At 33.9% G+C, this 17,197-nt stretch overlaps 1 protein-coding gene across 1 annotated transcript in view; it reads right to left on the bottom strand.

Annotated features, from left to right (window-relative positions):
* LOC142986579 (glutamate receptor 1-like) overlaps positions 1-17,197 on the bottom strand; it is a 133,536-nt gene that overhangs the window by 33,922 nt on the left and 82,417 nt on the right. The window contains exon 3 of the mRNA XM_076135088.1: positions 2,735-2,862. Coding sequence (XP_075991203.1) covers positions 2,735-2,862 — 128 coding nt within the window. The remainder of the gene's footprint in view (positions 1-2,734; positions 2,863-17,197) is intronic.

Here is a 17,197-nt window from a genome sequence, read left to right as displayed (position 1 = left end):
GCTAATTTGTTAACAACTGATTTGAACAAAGAGAATAATGCTAAAGTATTAATACTCTAGTTATTATCAATTGGCGACAAAAGCATTAAAAGATAAAGTCAATAATTCGGTATCGAGACAGTAATTATCATTTTATTCATTTTTAAACAACGATTTATGTTTCACTGAAAATATTTTTACAGATGCGGTGACATTCACAGTCCACATTTTCGTATTGACAACGAAATCCGTACGTCACACGTCACATCATCAGGAATCTTTTGTTTTCAGCATAACATGTTGACGTGTTTTTAGTAAAATCTGCTCTTAATAATTTTAATTTCTGATTTCCATATAAGAGGTGGTTTATTTCTTCCAAAAAGTAGCGTCATGTCACTTGAGTTTTTGGCCGTTAAAGTTTAAGAGTACTTGAATCATTTAGTTCTTAAAGTGTCTGACTCAAAGCAGAGCTGGATCCTATGTAACTTTCAAGTATTTTTATTAGTTAGAATGAGCAGTAAAATGTAACTCAGTTAGCTATTAGCTCCAATTACTTATGTTTTTATTTTTAGCGCTTCCGAACTAAAAAGTAAGTCAATAACGTGGTAAGTATTTAGAATCTTTTTACAAAAAACTAAAAGAAACGGTAATAGGTAAATGTACTCTTCAAAAAGGAAAAGGTAATATTTCTTCTGCTGCTGCGAATATAAATATTTATTTGAATTAGTTTTTGCTGTAGTAGTTTAAGACTCCCTATTGACCCATCTGAATGGCTCACCTGTATAATAACTTTCTGAGTGCCGAGTTTGTGAACTGTCAATTTTCTTGATGAAACTTTCTGCTTTCGGAAATTGCACGAGGCGTTCAGTCTCGAACCTTAAGTAGAAAGCCTTTATAAACAGTCTTCTGCCATTAAGGCTTTTTTTGGGTACAAAAACGCAATTTATTTTCAGCCAGTGCGTGCCTAACGATACCTAATTATTATGTCACCGGAGAATGGCAAAACTTTTTTAGTACTCAAGTATTCGTTTATATTTAAAAAAAGGTGTATTTCCAGTGATTTATGTGTATTACGGTTTTTACAGTTAGGAAGTGAGACAAGAGAAGCGTTTTAAAAATAGGTATTTACCGCGTATCATTTTGTTTATAATGTCTTCTCGAAGAATGCTAATTCTAAAAACGGAAACTTTGACGTTATTGTATTTCATTTGTATTTTTCCTAACTAGGTTTTCTTTCTTTTACATATAATCTAGTTTTAGAAAATATAATATTATAAAAGTACGTTGACAATATTTTAGCTAACTTTCGATAATCAAGTTAAGTACTTCTGTCGAAGTTTCGAATATTTGTTTTGATATTCAATAGCCTAAAACATTCAGGGTATTGGAAACTGATACATCGGATTTTTCTATACTAGACTCTTGTACTGTCTTTATTGTTCATGTACTCTAAATGTTAATATAATTGAATTTATAATATGCGGTTTTGTATAAATACTTACTGATTAAGAAAAATAAATGTATTTTTCTAAACACAAATTTATTGTACAGAAATAATGTTGTTTATAAAGCAATATTCATAATATATTTACTTTTGCTGGCGTAAGTATCTGTAATATATCACTATTACACTTAAAAATATATAAATTAATATACAACTATATGATAGTGTTATAATACGTCACAATTGACATAATCCTCAAATAATTCGTTAGTAAAATCGATACGAGCGGTCGGAGTGCAACCAAAAGCTAGATTTAATTCGAGCGCTCCAGATCTTCTGAAGCGGTAGTTAATCGTCAATTTTGTTACAAAGAGGTGGAACATTGAGCGTTTGATGAGTCTCTCTGTCTCCAACAAGTAATAAGGATGCCATTGATTTTGACACGTGCTAAATGCTTCAAAGTTAGTAATTCGAGTGAACACATTTTGGTTTTATCGTATTGTTTTCATATATGTAATGAATTAGCCATAATACATTGTCAGAATGTTTTAATCAATGAAATTCAGGCAGATTAACAAAAAAAAAGCCGATATGTTTTATTAAAAGGAACGTTACGTAAACCTCCTAAAATAATCTTCTAGAAGAATACATTCAACATTTCTTTGCTCTGACCCTGAAAAAGAAATCTAGGGACAGGTCTACACGACCACTACATCAAAAAGACAGACACATTCGGCCTAAAAATAAAATAATGACTATATTTTTGTTCGTTTCATATTTAAGCAGGAAAGGTAAATGTCTTGGAGTGTTGACGGCCTGCGTGCAGAGAGCATTTAGTGAATTATTAATACGATTCACAATAGGACGCTGTACTAAACGCGAAGGTACATTCGTAGGGGGAAGTGCTTAACCTTGACAATATACTCATGTTATGAAAGGATGAACATTTCAACTACAATACAGTAAATAATAATAACACTACACTGAAATACAATTGATGTGGATACGGATTTTGTACAACTGGGAGTTTTTACGTAACATTTTTATAGCAAAAGATAGTTCAGCGAAATATAATGTTATTAAAAAAGAAATATTCGTTGCGAGATAAAAATAAATAGTTCCCATTCTTGGAATTGATTATTGAGTTCATTATAATGGTAATGTTTTGTAATATTACGTTATTTACTTTCAGTAAGCCAGTGTTGACTGAAAAATGTTCGAATAATTTTCATTCAACTTGTATTGATTGTAATATAAGGCTTTTTGTATTGTTATAAAACAAACCATATTATAGTACTTTATTTTACATACCTTTTCGGGGAACCATGGAGTGACGAATGGCATTTGGAAGGTATTCGTGTACGAGTGCAGGGTGTCGAAGGAATCCGGAGTGACTGCGCCGAGCATAGCTATCACTCCGCGGGCGAACTGGTTGCAAACTGTAACAAGAATATACGATTAAGACTATCAATAACATTACAAACCATTATTTAGTATTTATTTTCTGTTTCTTTTTTGTAATAAGTCAGGTTTTAACTAGTATTTTCAGTAGTGTATATTGGTTCGATACAAATATTTCTCTATCTGTTGCCACCTGAATCAACTGCAACATGTGGATACAGATCAATGATGATGTGCATTTTTTTCGCAAGAAATCAGTTATTAAAATTAGAAATAAAAACAATTTAAATTTATATGTAGTAATATGGTTCAAAATTATTATAACAATTTGAAATATGAACCTAAAATACGTTGTTCGAAGATATAATTTTTCAGATGCAACATAATATGAGTACGTGCAGACGGATGGATGTAAAAATGTGAGAATCGGCAGAAACGGAGACAAGTGCGGACTCTGAGAGCGATTACGTAATAGTGTCGCAAAGACGGGAGTTAAAACACCACACGAGTTGTCTTTAATGGTACCTCTGCCTCAAGATGAATATAAAATCCATAGAAAATTATATTTGTTTGTTTGTCTTTTTAACCTTCAGGCGAAAACAACTGTAGCTCGATTCTCTACTAATATCGACTACCGGCAACCGGCCTGTCATGGAGAAATTTTGTATGAAAATCTGATCAGCGCCTCTGACGGGCGATGTAGGAACTATTTTAGCAGTACGTTCTAAATGTCAAACTTTCGATACTCGTCAGTACCGACTGTACAGAATCGCGCTACGGAGCTCTTTTATTATTAAAGTTATTCAAATTTTTCAATGTCATGCATATTATTATTACGGGAAAGGATATAAGCAATATGACATTATTTACCCTGAATCAATTCACTTACAAAAGCTGCGAAACAATTTTAACCTATATCAAAATTAAATTGTGTACCAATCGTTCCGATTGATTCAATAAATTGTGTAATCGTAGTGTTAATTACTTTTTAACTAATTAACTTTATTTTCGATGTAGTGAATGCGGAATTATTATGGTCAAGCAAAAGCAAATCTTTGTTGAGAGTTAAATATAATAATGAGTAGTGTTTTATCGTTCTGTGGTAAAACTTTCATGAGCATAATTATTTATTTTATTAAAAAAATGTATAGTCCACTTCGGTTTGTCTTCATATTAATATGTTGATTCTATTTATTAATTCATAATATGAGTACGACATGATCAAGACCATACAACTGAACTTTTAACATAAGCCCGAGAGACGTTGACGCAATAACTCAGAGAAAGTATCGCTTGTACTACATTTGTTTATATTCAAAATGTAAAAGTACCATGTATATTATTAGCTATTGTTGTTTGGATTAGTCTAACAAGAACTGTGCAGCATACTAATGCGACAATTCGACTCGAATATTTAGTGCGCAATAGTTGCGGGATACAAACCCGCTGATAATAAACCGTTATTAGCAAAACGTTGGTGATTTATTCGTGACTCTCCTTAATGCATACAGATATCTTGTAATTATTGTAATGTTTACTCTAACCTTTAAATCCGTGTCATTATTACCTACATTAACTGACTTTTTACAGCTCGAAAATGCAGCCAGTACCATCAAAAACACGAATTACTATTTAAAATTGGCATCGAATATACCGATTCCCACAATACCACCCTCTAGATTTTAATTTAAATTCACACACCAATGATAATCGTGTTGTTTTATTCGACGACTGTTATTCCCAAAGGATTTGTCCCATTACGCTGTAATCAGGTTATGTTTTTAAATTGAAGGCATCGCCGGTGGTCGTTGTTAACTATTCAATTGTAGCTTCCCTGTGTACGTCGAGAATATCGAGTAGATGGCGATCATTTTTCCTGCCACGCACGCATTAGTGCTCTCAGTACTTCCAAATATTGTTGGGGGTATTCGTGTTGAAATATGGATGCGGTAATAAAAAAAAGCAAATATCGGTCGGTCTGCCCGCGGGGACAAGGAGGTATGCCGATCACGTCGCGCGGCCATCTCGCCGCGACTTATACACTCACAGACACCTACACTCTAAACTGTTACTACTTCTCTTACTGAACTTCATAACGCTTCGGTTTCCACGTCCACTCTCACCTTGAAGTTTTAGTCGGCCGAGTTTAAAGTTGCCTCAATCGAAAGATGTTTAGGGACCGACCCGCTCGAAACTATCTAACTTATCTGATGTGAATACATTTAGTTACTAGTGTTTAAAAGTCACAAACTCAATTTGATGTTTGAATTTAGATATGAATAGTAAATAAGAACCTACGGTCTGTACAGAGGCACTTGGTACTTTTGTTTCATTTTTGATGTAGCAAAAATCTTAATACAAAGATAGGTAGATAAACATTCAAACTATATTTAACATTATTTATTTTTTATTTATATCGGTCAGGAATGATATTGAGTCGATTGGGCTCTAAAATACTTTGCAGCTGTGCGCAATAGATGGCGTTATGCGACTCCGCTGAATTGCGCTACGGTTTACGATGCTGAATATAACACTGGAACGACATCCGTTATCCCTAGATACGTAGGAAGGTGCCAGCCTGGATCCGAATTGAGAGTAAACACGTGCACTGGTATTAGATATTAATGTGATTAATATCAATTATTTTGCGAGTAATATAAAAAAAATTATTTTGCTAAACTTATTGAAATAGTGGAAATGTAAGTTAGTAACGTATTTAATGAGATCAGAAACCATAATTTTGTTTTAGCAATAACGCCCTTTAATAATATGTACTCAGTTTGAACTACCTTAAAAAATACCGCCAGAGTTTTTTCTCAGCCAATAACTGACCACAGATCAAATAAAAACGAGAAATCGCTCCCGCAATCCTTTATATAAAAAAGTAAAGGATTGTTCAAAATAACTTAGCAAAAGATGTAAGCAAGAAAATGTTTTAAAGATATTAAGTGTAAAACTGGACCGTATTACCGAACCTCAGATGTGTCTGTCTGTCTCCAGGCTGTATCTCATAAACCATGATACCTAGAATTCTAACATTTTCACAAATAATGTATTTCCGTTGCCGCCATAATAAAAAAAAAGAATAAACATTTATGCCTGCAATAAACGTGTTATTATTGTATTTTTTGGTACATGTGAAACTGCACATAGATCGCGCTAATCCTTCATACCACATTGATACATTAAAGCGTAGAAGTTAGTATAATTTTAATAGTTTTGAAATAATAACACAAAATATATTCCGAATAGGAACTCGTCGCAGAAAAATTTAAGGTACGAAATAAATAGAATTTAATCTAATACCAACTAGTTAAGCGAGCATAAAAATATCTGATAATTGTGCGTCGATGCAGATGCACAAATAAATGAAGGGAGTAGTTTTAATGAGATTTATTTTTATAGATTGATTTTGCTTGTCCTCTCACTTGACCACGTTCGAAAGACAAATTTATATATTTTAATGTGGTTTCATAAAAACAGTTATATTTTTGTCACATTGGAAACGGCATGTACTTGCTTTGATACGTTTCTAAAACAATATTTTGGTTCTGTCGGGATAAAATATAATAGACTAATCTAGATCATAGCTTTCCACATAGACTTGTGTATTGCTATCGCACGTGTTTACGATTTCGCTGTATTCATTTATACACATTCAACACGAGCATACAGCTTACAAATACGCCACCTTTTCGCAGTTGCAGTCTGTATGAAATAGTGCAGTGATTTTTTCGATACACAGGAAATGAATCATGCTGTATATGTTTGCACCTGTGTTAGCATTTTATCGATTTCAGATTACATGCACCAAGTATACTGTACGATTACATCGCATCGAGTCATCTTTGGTTTGTTATTATCACTATTTTTTCATTGCACGCATCTTATAATAATACCGCGGCATTATTTACCAACAAGCCGACAGATTTACTTTTATTGGAAAAAGCAATTTGCCACAATCCCCTTCAATATTTTTAATAAGGTTTTAAAGTTTTTCTTCTAGTAGAAAATACAAGAAAATCGGATTACTAGTGTACTATAAGATATCCACTATATCGAGTTTCCAATAATGACGTTGAAAGGCTCAGTAATATATTTGCTACTGCATTAGTAGCTCATTTTTTGAGCTTTGCGGTTATCCCATCAGTACGAGGGCTTTTACTGTATCTCACGCTCTGCAGTGCGCTACGCACTCTCACTAATAATATACGACACACAATTTCAGTACTTTACTCATTACCAACCGTTGCTTAATATATTAAAGTACAAAATTATTTGACTAATAATGATAAACAACAGAAGTTTGAGAATCAATAGATTTATTAACAAACTTTCTAGAAGTTATCTGATTTCTGTATCGATAAAGTTTCATTTAGTTTTGACTTTAGTTTACTCTTTAGAATTACAATTTGACTAGTTATACCCTTGAGCTCGTTAGTCTAGATTTAGTGTTTTATAGAAAACATAAACAAAACTATTATCAAACGTTTCGTTAATAGTTTGTTTCATATTTTGTGTATGGTAAGTTTCATTTCCTCAGCCGAGAAAAATGAATTAAGAAGAAAAATATATTTTGAAATCAATGACCACGACGCAACTTACTACTTGTGATAAAAATGCTGTATTCAACAGTAAGTCAGCACTTCCTATCACTATCAGCAAGTCTAGTAAATTAGCAAGCTCTTTCGGACGTGGCGCTGCAAGCTGGGAGCAGTGCAGAATAAAAAAAAACGCAACGCGCATCATTCACCATATTTGGGAAATGAATACATAGTGCTGAAACGCAACGCTTTTATAACCCCGTTTCCCATCTCAACGTATTAAAATTCGGACGATAAACAACTTTTCTAACTGTTTTATGACCACCACCGCGATCAGCATAAATTGTTTGTAAGTTTTAAACTAATCTTTATGTATTCGAAATCGTTGATAATAAATAAACTCAAAGATCGAATATCGAAAGTTATAATGAGTAATTGGATGGTAGTACTACGTCACGAGCTACACGTGCCAATAGATATGAACGGAACGTGTTATTTGGTAATGGTTTGCACTGAAATTGCGATTGCATACTAATATGTATCTACAAGCAATCACGATAAAGCCTTTTATTGCTTCTTATCATTTCGGGTTTTATTTTTATGTATGTCATATTTCTGTAAGCAATAAAATCAATAAGTATATCTCCTTTCCTTGCTACAACTCATTGCGATAACATTCTATGGATTGGAATCTTAGAGACGTAATTTTCTACATTTCATAGACACATCATAATAATATAAAAAAATAATTGTGTACAAGGAATCCAAAGTTCTTATAATCAGAATTACTTGTGCCAAAAAAACTACTAAACGGCTAACGTTTACGAGTTAATACACATACACTCATGCATTGTTATATTGAAATTGCCAGAAGCCCGCGTGACTTGATCGATTCTTGATAGCACATCTCCTATCTCGCATTCGAAGTGGTACACAGCTAGTAGATCGTGGTAGCTATGAAGCCACGTGTCTATGTCGAGCCTCCCCTATCCTAATTCAATCTCGATAGCGTTTGAAAATAGCTTCGGCCACTAATCACTAAGCCATTACCGTCCCCGGTTTTCATCTCCCTTGCAGTCTTTACGTCCATGTAGGCCATAGAGGCACCTATCTTAGATCCAGTTTGAGACCATGGCTTAACTCAATTACCTACGTTAAGACTTTAACGGAATATACCTATGGGTAGTTAGTTGCTTAATCTTATTTTTCGTGTTAAGTTTTGTATGAGTTGAGGACAATCTTGCATGCCGTCGCAACACAGCAACAGAATTTTGTGACCATTTACGTATCTGTAGTTCACAAGGTACTTTTTAAAGTTGTGAACTCGTTTTGCACCATCCCCTAATTATGAATATTTCAATCAAAAGATTTGAGCGTGTTATGAAAACCGTCCTTACAGGGATTGTCATTTTTTGTTTTAATATTTAATTACAATATGCGACAATGGAAGCACGAAGAATATTAAAATATTTTACTCAAAAAAAATGTATTTATATTTTATACAATAAGATATACAGCCGGTCTTTTCATTGAAGAATAATGAGCGTAGACGGACAGCTCGCTACAATACATATCCAATGATATGGATTGCAGTGCAACAGCATTTCAATACTCTATAATGAACATATCAAATGTGTCACAATGGCATGGCAGATGTCACATACAGAGAACAGGGTCGCCCAGTTGACTTTAAATAGGAAATTAATGCCAAATAACGGTCAATGTAGTGATATGACGTAAAATGTCCTCTCAGCAAAACTTGGACCATAGCTTAATTAGACTTCCGTTGAGTAATTGCGAGTTTTCCGGGCACGTGCAGTAGGCGTTTGTTTGAATATTACTCATTGTTTCGTTCATATGTTTTATAATGCCGGTTTTTTTTAAATTTTGAGTAAATATAAAATTGTGCTAGCAGTTGCGTCTATACTATGACAGTCAAATAGAACATTATTTGACTATCATTTATAAGGAGCTTTGCCTCAATAGCTCAGCAGCATTAATAGATGCAGTTATAACTATTGTATGGTTGTTTAAACTTTAAAATAATTAGGATTAATAATAATACTAAGCGTCCGCTATTAGTGTTCATCCTAAGCATTCGTAGCCTTCACTATAAAAGGCAACGATATTTTAACGTACTCGACACTATGAACAAGAAATAACTCCATGTAAAAGAGAACATGAGTATTCGTAGATTATGTAATAAGCTGAACATCAGAACGTGCTTCCATAGGATTAGTACAATAAGTTAGCTTTAGTGACAATACAAGCTCGTTCCATATTCATGGCATTTTTTCTGATTTGTTAGTCTCTAGACTCTCTAGTACCATAATACTCTCGATATTATAGTTTACTAGCTGACCCGCGCAACTTCGCTTGCGTCACATAAGAAAGAAGGAAAAAAAAAATCCCCGTTTTTGTAACATTTTTCGTTGCTACTCCGCTCCTAATAGCCGTAGCGTGATGTTATATAGCCTAAAGCCTTCCTCGATGAATGGTCTATCTAACACTGAAAGAATTTTTCAAATCGAACCAGTAGTTCCTGAGATTAGCGCGTTCAAACAAACAAACAAACAAACAAACAAACTCTTCAGCTTTATAATATTAGTATAGATTAGTATAGATATAGATTAGTCGTCAGTCATTGGTCGTTAGTCATTTATATGTCGTCAGTATATTTTTGTACTGACTTAAAACAGAAAAATATAGACAAATCCAACTCTAGGATTGACGATATTTCTTTTAACAAAAACCACGTTAAATAAAAATACGAGAAGATACCATCGTCTTATCATCCAAAATCATATTTCTACTCAACGTAAGCTACTTAAAACGATTACAATTTTGATTTAAAACGTTCAACAAATAAAAGATGCGGAGATTAATTTCGTGAGTACCCAACAATGGGTCAGTATCTCGGGCCCTCTCGTATTGTGAGAAGATGGCAGCATAGTGACACGCCACCCGTCTACTTCGGTTTTATATCGCCCGGACGCGTGCCCTAAACATTCTTGCTGACCCGAATATCTGTGCCGGCCCGCGGTACTACTTTCTCAATAACTATGCATTGCAACCGGGATTCCTTTCCGCACCATTAGTTGAATTTCCAATGAGAGCGAGGTACGATCGTGCGTTTCACTTCGGATCATTTCAATAAACAAACATCTATAAGTTGAGATACAGCTGAATATCCGTCAAGGTCAATAGAATTTCAAGCACTGTTTTGAAGCTCGAACCTAAGATGAATTATTAGAGAACTGCTATCCGCGACCTTTAACTTCAATTTGATAGCGTGGTTGTAAATTTCTGACAAATTTTACTCGATATTTAGAACCTATGTAATTACAAAAATGTATTTGATTGTTACGAAATTAATAACTTTTATGAATTCAATAAGTATCGTTTTTATATTACTGGCTCCTTTTAATAAAAACTTGCCGTTTATTCAGTTTGCCTTAGCTGCTTGCAGTCGCTCGCTTGAGAATTGTACCTTCATGATAAATACGCCTTGTTTATGATATAGTTGGTTTGCAGCGGCATTCATCTCGAATGCCGTTGAGTACTCTTTCTCGGCGAGTGAAGTAATAAATTGTCCCGCTGACTTTTATATAGGTAACCGCAATCATATTGAAAATGGTAGTGACAGGCTAGTGGTCTGCGTTAGGGCTATAGTGTTTATTTCTTTACATTTTATTAAAAAGTAATGATGTTGTTGGCTTCTGTACTTTAACCATGTAATCTAGTAATCAGAGCAAGGAACCTCAGTCTTTTGACGGGGTAGGACTTCATTGTAATTTTACCAGCATTTGTTCTTACAAAACTGCTTTAGTACTTCGCACCTTACACTTGCTTTTGAGTCACTAATTGCGCTAGCTGCTTGCTAATAAACCCCAAAGTCATAACGTTACCGGCGTCATATAAACATGTTTTTAATCTTGTACTAACTTTACACAGCGACGTCGCTCTTGTGGTATTTGAGCTTCATAATATGCATAATAAGTTTCAACGTCAACTTACATAAATGAAAATCGATAAACTCGCTTAGCTGTAAAAGCGAAACAAACAAACGCAATTCCGCTTTCATATTATGTACATTATTAGGAAGCATATTCAGCAAAAATTGTCATAATAATCTTATGAGGGCCTTAAACGCTATATATGTACGTAAATATAAGAAATAAAACGAGAATATAGACGGTATTGTTGACATTGTACAGTTACATCACGTTCGAAATAATGAACGCTTTTTAAGTGTCGCTTCTTCTTTAAATTGGCGTTGGCTTGGCAACGAAAGCCAAGGTCGCGGTCCTTATATTTGGTGCAGGGAATATCAATGCTTAAGCTAGAAGGAAAACCTTTCAATTTTGTATCTTCAAAGATCAGCCTCCACGGGTTTTATCGCTGTGAATAGACATTTTGGGACCTTTGACCTTACGAACTCGATGCTTCTGCTTAATATGAAAATTACACAAAGAATGACCGAGAGGCTAGACTATCTCGGGGTTATATTTTCAAGATGATACTTATTATTAAACCACCGCGATAGTCATCTAGATTATGAAACGTATCTCAGAATTCTAATATCGTAAGCCTAGAATATTACTTTATCACCGTAATCTTTTTCACGCACACCTTTCCATTTACAATATTAGGCTAATATGCCTCGTCATTTCCTCAGCTATTATTTACCGGGCATACTTCCAATTCTGCGCTATAAAAGAGGTATTTCCAAGAACCAAATCCAATTAGGGTTTGCTTTTAGAGTAAAATCGAACCGGTAAAGCTAAAAGAGTTGTCGTTTCAAACAGATTAAGTGACACAGGACCACCACTAATCTGTTAAGTTCCTTAATCGACAAATCGCACATGTAAATGTAGCAATTGATCGTGTTACTCGAACACTTCGTGTGCTTTTTTTTGTTTATCGGCAACCTTGTCCGGAATATAAAGTTACTAGCGTAACATTTAGAAAAAGACCTCAGCCACTGTTTTTGAAGCCTATGGAAGGATACCCAAAAAACCAATACGATAAATATCTTCCATTGAGAATTTATAGGCTGTAAAATATTTTTGTTCTGACATTACATGCTCGAAGCAATTAAACCGAATTTTATTCATATGAATTCTTCAAATATGTTGATAAGTATTTTCTTTTAAACCCGATGCCTTTTCCTGCTTTTTATTATTTCGGTTTTCAATGATTCCTAGTAATTGAATCCTTCTCACAACTACGGTCAGATTTCTCTCGAAAAGATCAAGTAGCTCAACAAAAATACAAACAGCGAGCTATTTTTGGGGCTTGTGATTTGATAAAAAATCCACATGATTTATTTTTTATTCTCTCAATCCCGTCGGGCTAACGGGGTTAATAAGGTTAGGGCATTGTACCGCTCAACGCGTTGTATTCAATATTGCAACATATTTGTTCCATAAATTTTTGTTCATGGGGCGCAAACAATTAACCTAATATGTGTGCGAGTAACGAAAACAATTAGTTGTGTTATATGATATGGTAGGGGTGGAGTACCTACGTATGTAGCTGAAATTAATAGAAGCCTAATATAACATATTGGATATATTTTTACAAGAGATTGAGGATGAATTAGTATACTTAATAAAAATACTGTTTATATTGACTTTATAGGATGATAACATTTTGTATCTAAACACAAAAATATTGACAAAACATATATCTTTCGAAAGATGAGATGGATTGACAAAGTTTGCTTTTTAAACTGGCATCTAATGAGTAAACGTGTTTAACAGTAAGAGCCTATATAACTTTATTTGTCGCAGTTGAGAACATGACCATCGACTTCGGAAAAAGGATTACCATGACGCTCGTTACCCGACGTCGGCTGTAAAGCGACTTTTACTACACGTTGCAATCTTTAAACTCAATTTGTAGTGTCGAGCACATAGTAGCGAGGCTATGTTCTGTGAGTGCAGCGTGTTAACTTACATTGTTGACGATAATCTCAGCGATTATGTACTACACTGAAAATTGAAGACAAATGTTTTGTTGTCCAGTTAAGTGACACAAAAACGTTGCGTATTTTGTAATATATTTGATCATTGCTTTACTAATACTCTCTGTATAAAACGAAACTATAGTCTTTTTTTTACTTGAAGAAATATAATAATACGAGGATGTATCGTTTCTAATGGAAATATTTGTTACTCAGTTACTTTTACTACGGGTTAACGTTTTGATTGTATTAAGAATTGTTTAAAATTGATTTCTTAAACATTCTCGTTTATGTTTGAACGTAATTTCATGCCATGGAAAGTATATTAATTAAAATAATAGTTTCTCACCACAAGCGTCTTTTATAAAAACGAACGAGACATCTTAGTAGACTTTACTTTCCTTCTATCAACTTTCAGGAAGACAAACTTTACAATGTTCTCCTTCATCGTTAGAGCAAGTAACAAATAATTTGTGATATATACAACTTTGAAAAGTCGTGGGCGTATATCCTGGTTTAGAAATAGATCGTTCAGCGTGGGACGTCAAAGGTTTGTCCTTTAAGCTTCTGGATTACCTTCTATTATGTACAAGATCCTCCTATTATATATAAGAGTGGAAAGTAAAAAAATAGAATAACTTTTGTTGTTATATTCCAACATGACTCTGTCAGCGAAATAGGATACACTTCAATCATAATAAAAATCATATTAGAGAACACAATAAAAATAACTATTACCTATTATCAAAAGTGCTTGAAGTTTGAGCCTAAATACGATATTACATTTTGATTTTTTACGACGATTATACCTACTTTTGGTCGGCCGTACTTTGGCTTTAGCAATAACATACATACACATCAAACCTTAAGTCTGTAATCCCCAGAGACGAAATGACACACACCATTTCTCCTTATATTTTTGCTTTAGTATTGGTAGTGTTATTTGTGCGATTTATGCGGTCAGGAACTCAGGATTTAGGGACGCGCCGACGCGGCCGCCGTTTACCTAAAAGAGCTTTAAACGAATACCGAAATATAGGTAGAATGTTATCTTCAACATTTGAGATAGAAATATAAGATAAAGCAGATTCTATGGTGAATAATAAAATGTTTGTTAACAAGGAATGACATCGTAAGGTTATATTGCAATTATGGTTCCTCAAAGAAAAGTTTTAATTGCGTACTTGTAAATATTTTCATCATTTTCTTATATAATTAGCTCGAATTAAGTCCAACTAGATTTCAAAGGTTATTGTACAAAAGTATAAGGTCTCTGCGGTAGGAATTCTTAGAAAACGTAGCAAGGTATACGTTGCCTGTAGGCCATGCTCTACGATAAAGGAACTAAAAATAAAAAATAGAGCCGAGGCGCTATTTAATATTGCGGCATAATTCCTTAAACGGCGCCCTAACTATTTAAATACTTATATTGAGGGAATTTTCACATTTATTATTTAATATAGATCTACTGAGTAACTAGCCAAAATGTCGCACAACCTCTTAAAGTAGATCCTAAAAACCTTCTTAAAATGAAAGTAGTACAAATTCAATTTGACTTTTTCTCTCCGCTAAAACAGGGTTTGAGTTCCGTGAACAAGGTAAAGTTCTATTCAATCGGAGATCAACGAAGAAAATTGTAACAACAGATTGGATGTCGAGTGCAGCTTCTAGATTTCACTTTTTACTGACCGCGCTAGTTTCTGATAGGATCCACTTATCAAAACTGAAAACAACTGAGCCCCCACCGTCCGTCGACCAAAGATAAAAACATTTTATTTTCAATGTTATATTTTATTGAATGTATATATTTTACAAAGTATTTTGTTAAAACGTATTTTAAATAAAAATAGCATTTAAAGTATATTGCAATTTTTTTTTCCGAAAATCCATTTCGTTTCGGTTCTCAAAAACATGAAATACCTGATAAAAAGAATTTTATTATTACCTATATAAATATTAATTTCGAATATTTATTTTTCCGGGAGATGACTATAAAAATAATGACTTAAAAAATGTGAATAACATACACGGAACTTTCAACATGGTAGTCGGATTTTTATTTTAGTAGTTTAAAAGTTATACCGTGGCGTAATCGTTTTCAAAACTGTAAAGGGTTTTATCATTAAAATATATTCAGACAATTGCACTTAACCTTTCAACTTGTATGTATATTGTAAACAGGTTTTCCTGAAACCGACTGCGGTCAGCTTTGTCTAACCACTTTGGATCGTTTGATCTGTGTACAAGCCTTTTAGTCACGATCCCCATTTCATAAAATATTTGTGCTTGAGCGTTTTCCTTGTCTGTCCTTACTATTATAAAACTGTAACGGGTCTATGTATTGTACGTCACGTCAGGTTGTGTGTAACTCATTATAACGTTTTATTAAGATGTCCAAGTTCACTTTTATTTATTTTATATCCTTTTGAACTGTTATAAATATCTCATATTGGTACCTTATTATCGATCCTTTACTTTTCTCAGCGATGGTCATTGGTATTTGTAATAGCCAGGACATAACATGTTTTACCAAGCATGGAGCACGGTGAGGTTTTTTTAATATCTAAATACTTGTAATACAATGAACTTCACCCTGCATGCATCAGAGATGTTGCTTCAAAAGTTGATTCAGCTGTGCTCTGACACAGTTTAAAATTACTGAGCACTCTCACGGAGTACTCATGTACATGTGCCAATAATAAAACTGAGAGCATTCATGTAGAGAACTCCTGCATCCAACATCATTCGTTGAAAGTGTATTTTATAAAGAATCGGCGACTCGTAGCATTATATCAAGCTTTCTGCCGAGCTTCAAGCAAATAGAAACGAAAAGGAGTAGTATCGTAAGTACTGCAAAGCTTTCTATTCAATTGCAAATTAATATTTTTGTTCAACATTTCCATATCGAGAAACGGTGAATACATACTCAGGACCTATTTATTGCAAAAATCTTAGTAAATTGAAATATTATGTATCAACCGATGCGGTACCATATTTATAATTAGACGGTATATTTAAAATGAGATGTTATTAGTTCATTTAACAGAAAATACATTACAAGGACCATAAATATTATGTAATGGCGAACGACAGGATAAAGTGATATAGTGAAGTGTTCGGTAGAAATGATTAGAAACATAATTCTGTACCATAAAATAGCTTATTCATGAATTAATATCATATGCATAATATTTTGTGCGGAAAGTTGAATGTATTGAAAACTAGTGCTAGGATATCCTCGGGGAATGTCCCAAGAGAGTGTTCCGTTGCACGGCGTAACACGCAGAGTGTAGGTTACTTTACCTTTGTGGTTGCGGAAATATAAGAGTCAAGCACTGCCGAGTGTAGACGTAATCCTTTGATAAGCTTGGCCTTTAACCACAAACTTTTTAAGTCAAATTGACTGTGGAATCGTTTAGAAGAATGAATGAGACCCGCATTTCAAAATGATTTAGTTAAATGAAATTTCTTATTAACTACAAACGAAGGAATATCTTGTCATAGTCATGGGATTCATGTAATGTAAAAGATAAGTGTTACATAAAGTTACTAGAGTAAAGGCTAACCTAGTAATGGCTAAGTTTCAAACAGGCAGTATTTACGTTGTTGTAGCTTAAAAGGAAGTTAGTCAAGGAACATATTAATGGACAAAACGTCCTGCGCCGATAACGGTGCAGATAAGATGATGAAGTTTTATCCAGTTATAGTTAACATGCTCTAATGGTGAAGGAAAACATCGTGAGAAAACCTTGCATGCCTGAAATTTGTTTAATACATTTATTGAGGGCATGCAATGTTCTCAACCCACACTTGGCTAGCGTGGTGGAATAAAGGCCTAACCCCTCCCTCATTACGGGAGGA

The sequence above is a fragment of the Anticarsia gemmatalis genome, chromosome Z (genome assembly GCF_050436995.1).
Source record: "Anticarsia gemmatalis isolate Benzon Research Colony breed Stoneville strain chromosome Z, ilAntGemm2 primary, whole genome shotgun sequence".
Lineage (NCBI taxonomy): Eukaryota > Metazoa > Arthropoda > Insecta > Lepidoptera > Erebidae > Anticarsia > Anticarsia gemmatalis.
The sequence above is the reverse complement of the archived record's forward strand: the minus strand, read 5'-3'. Positions and strand labels throughout refer to the sequence as shown.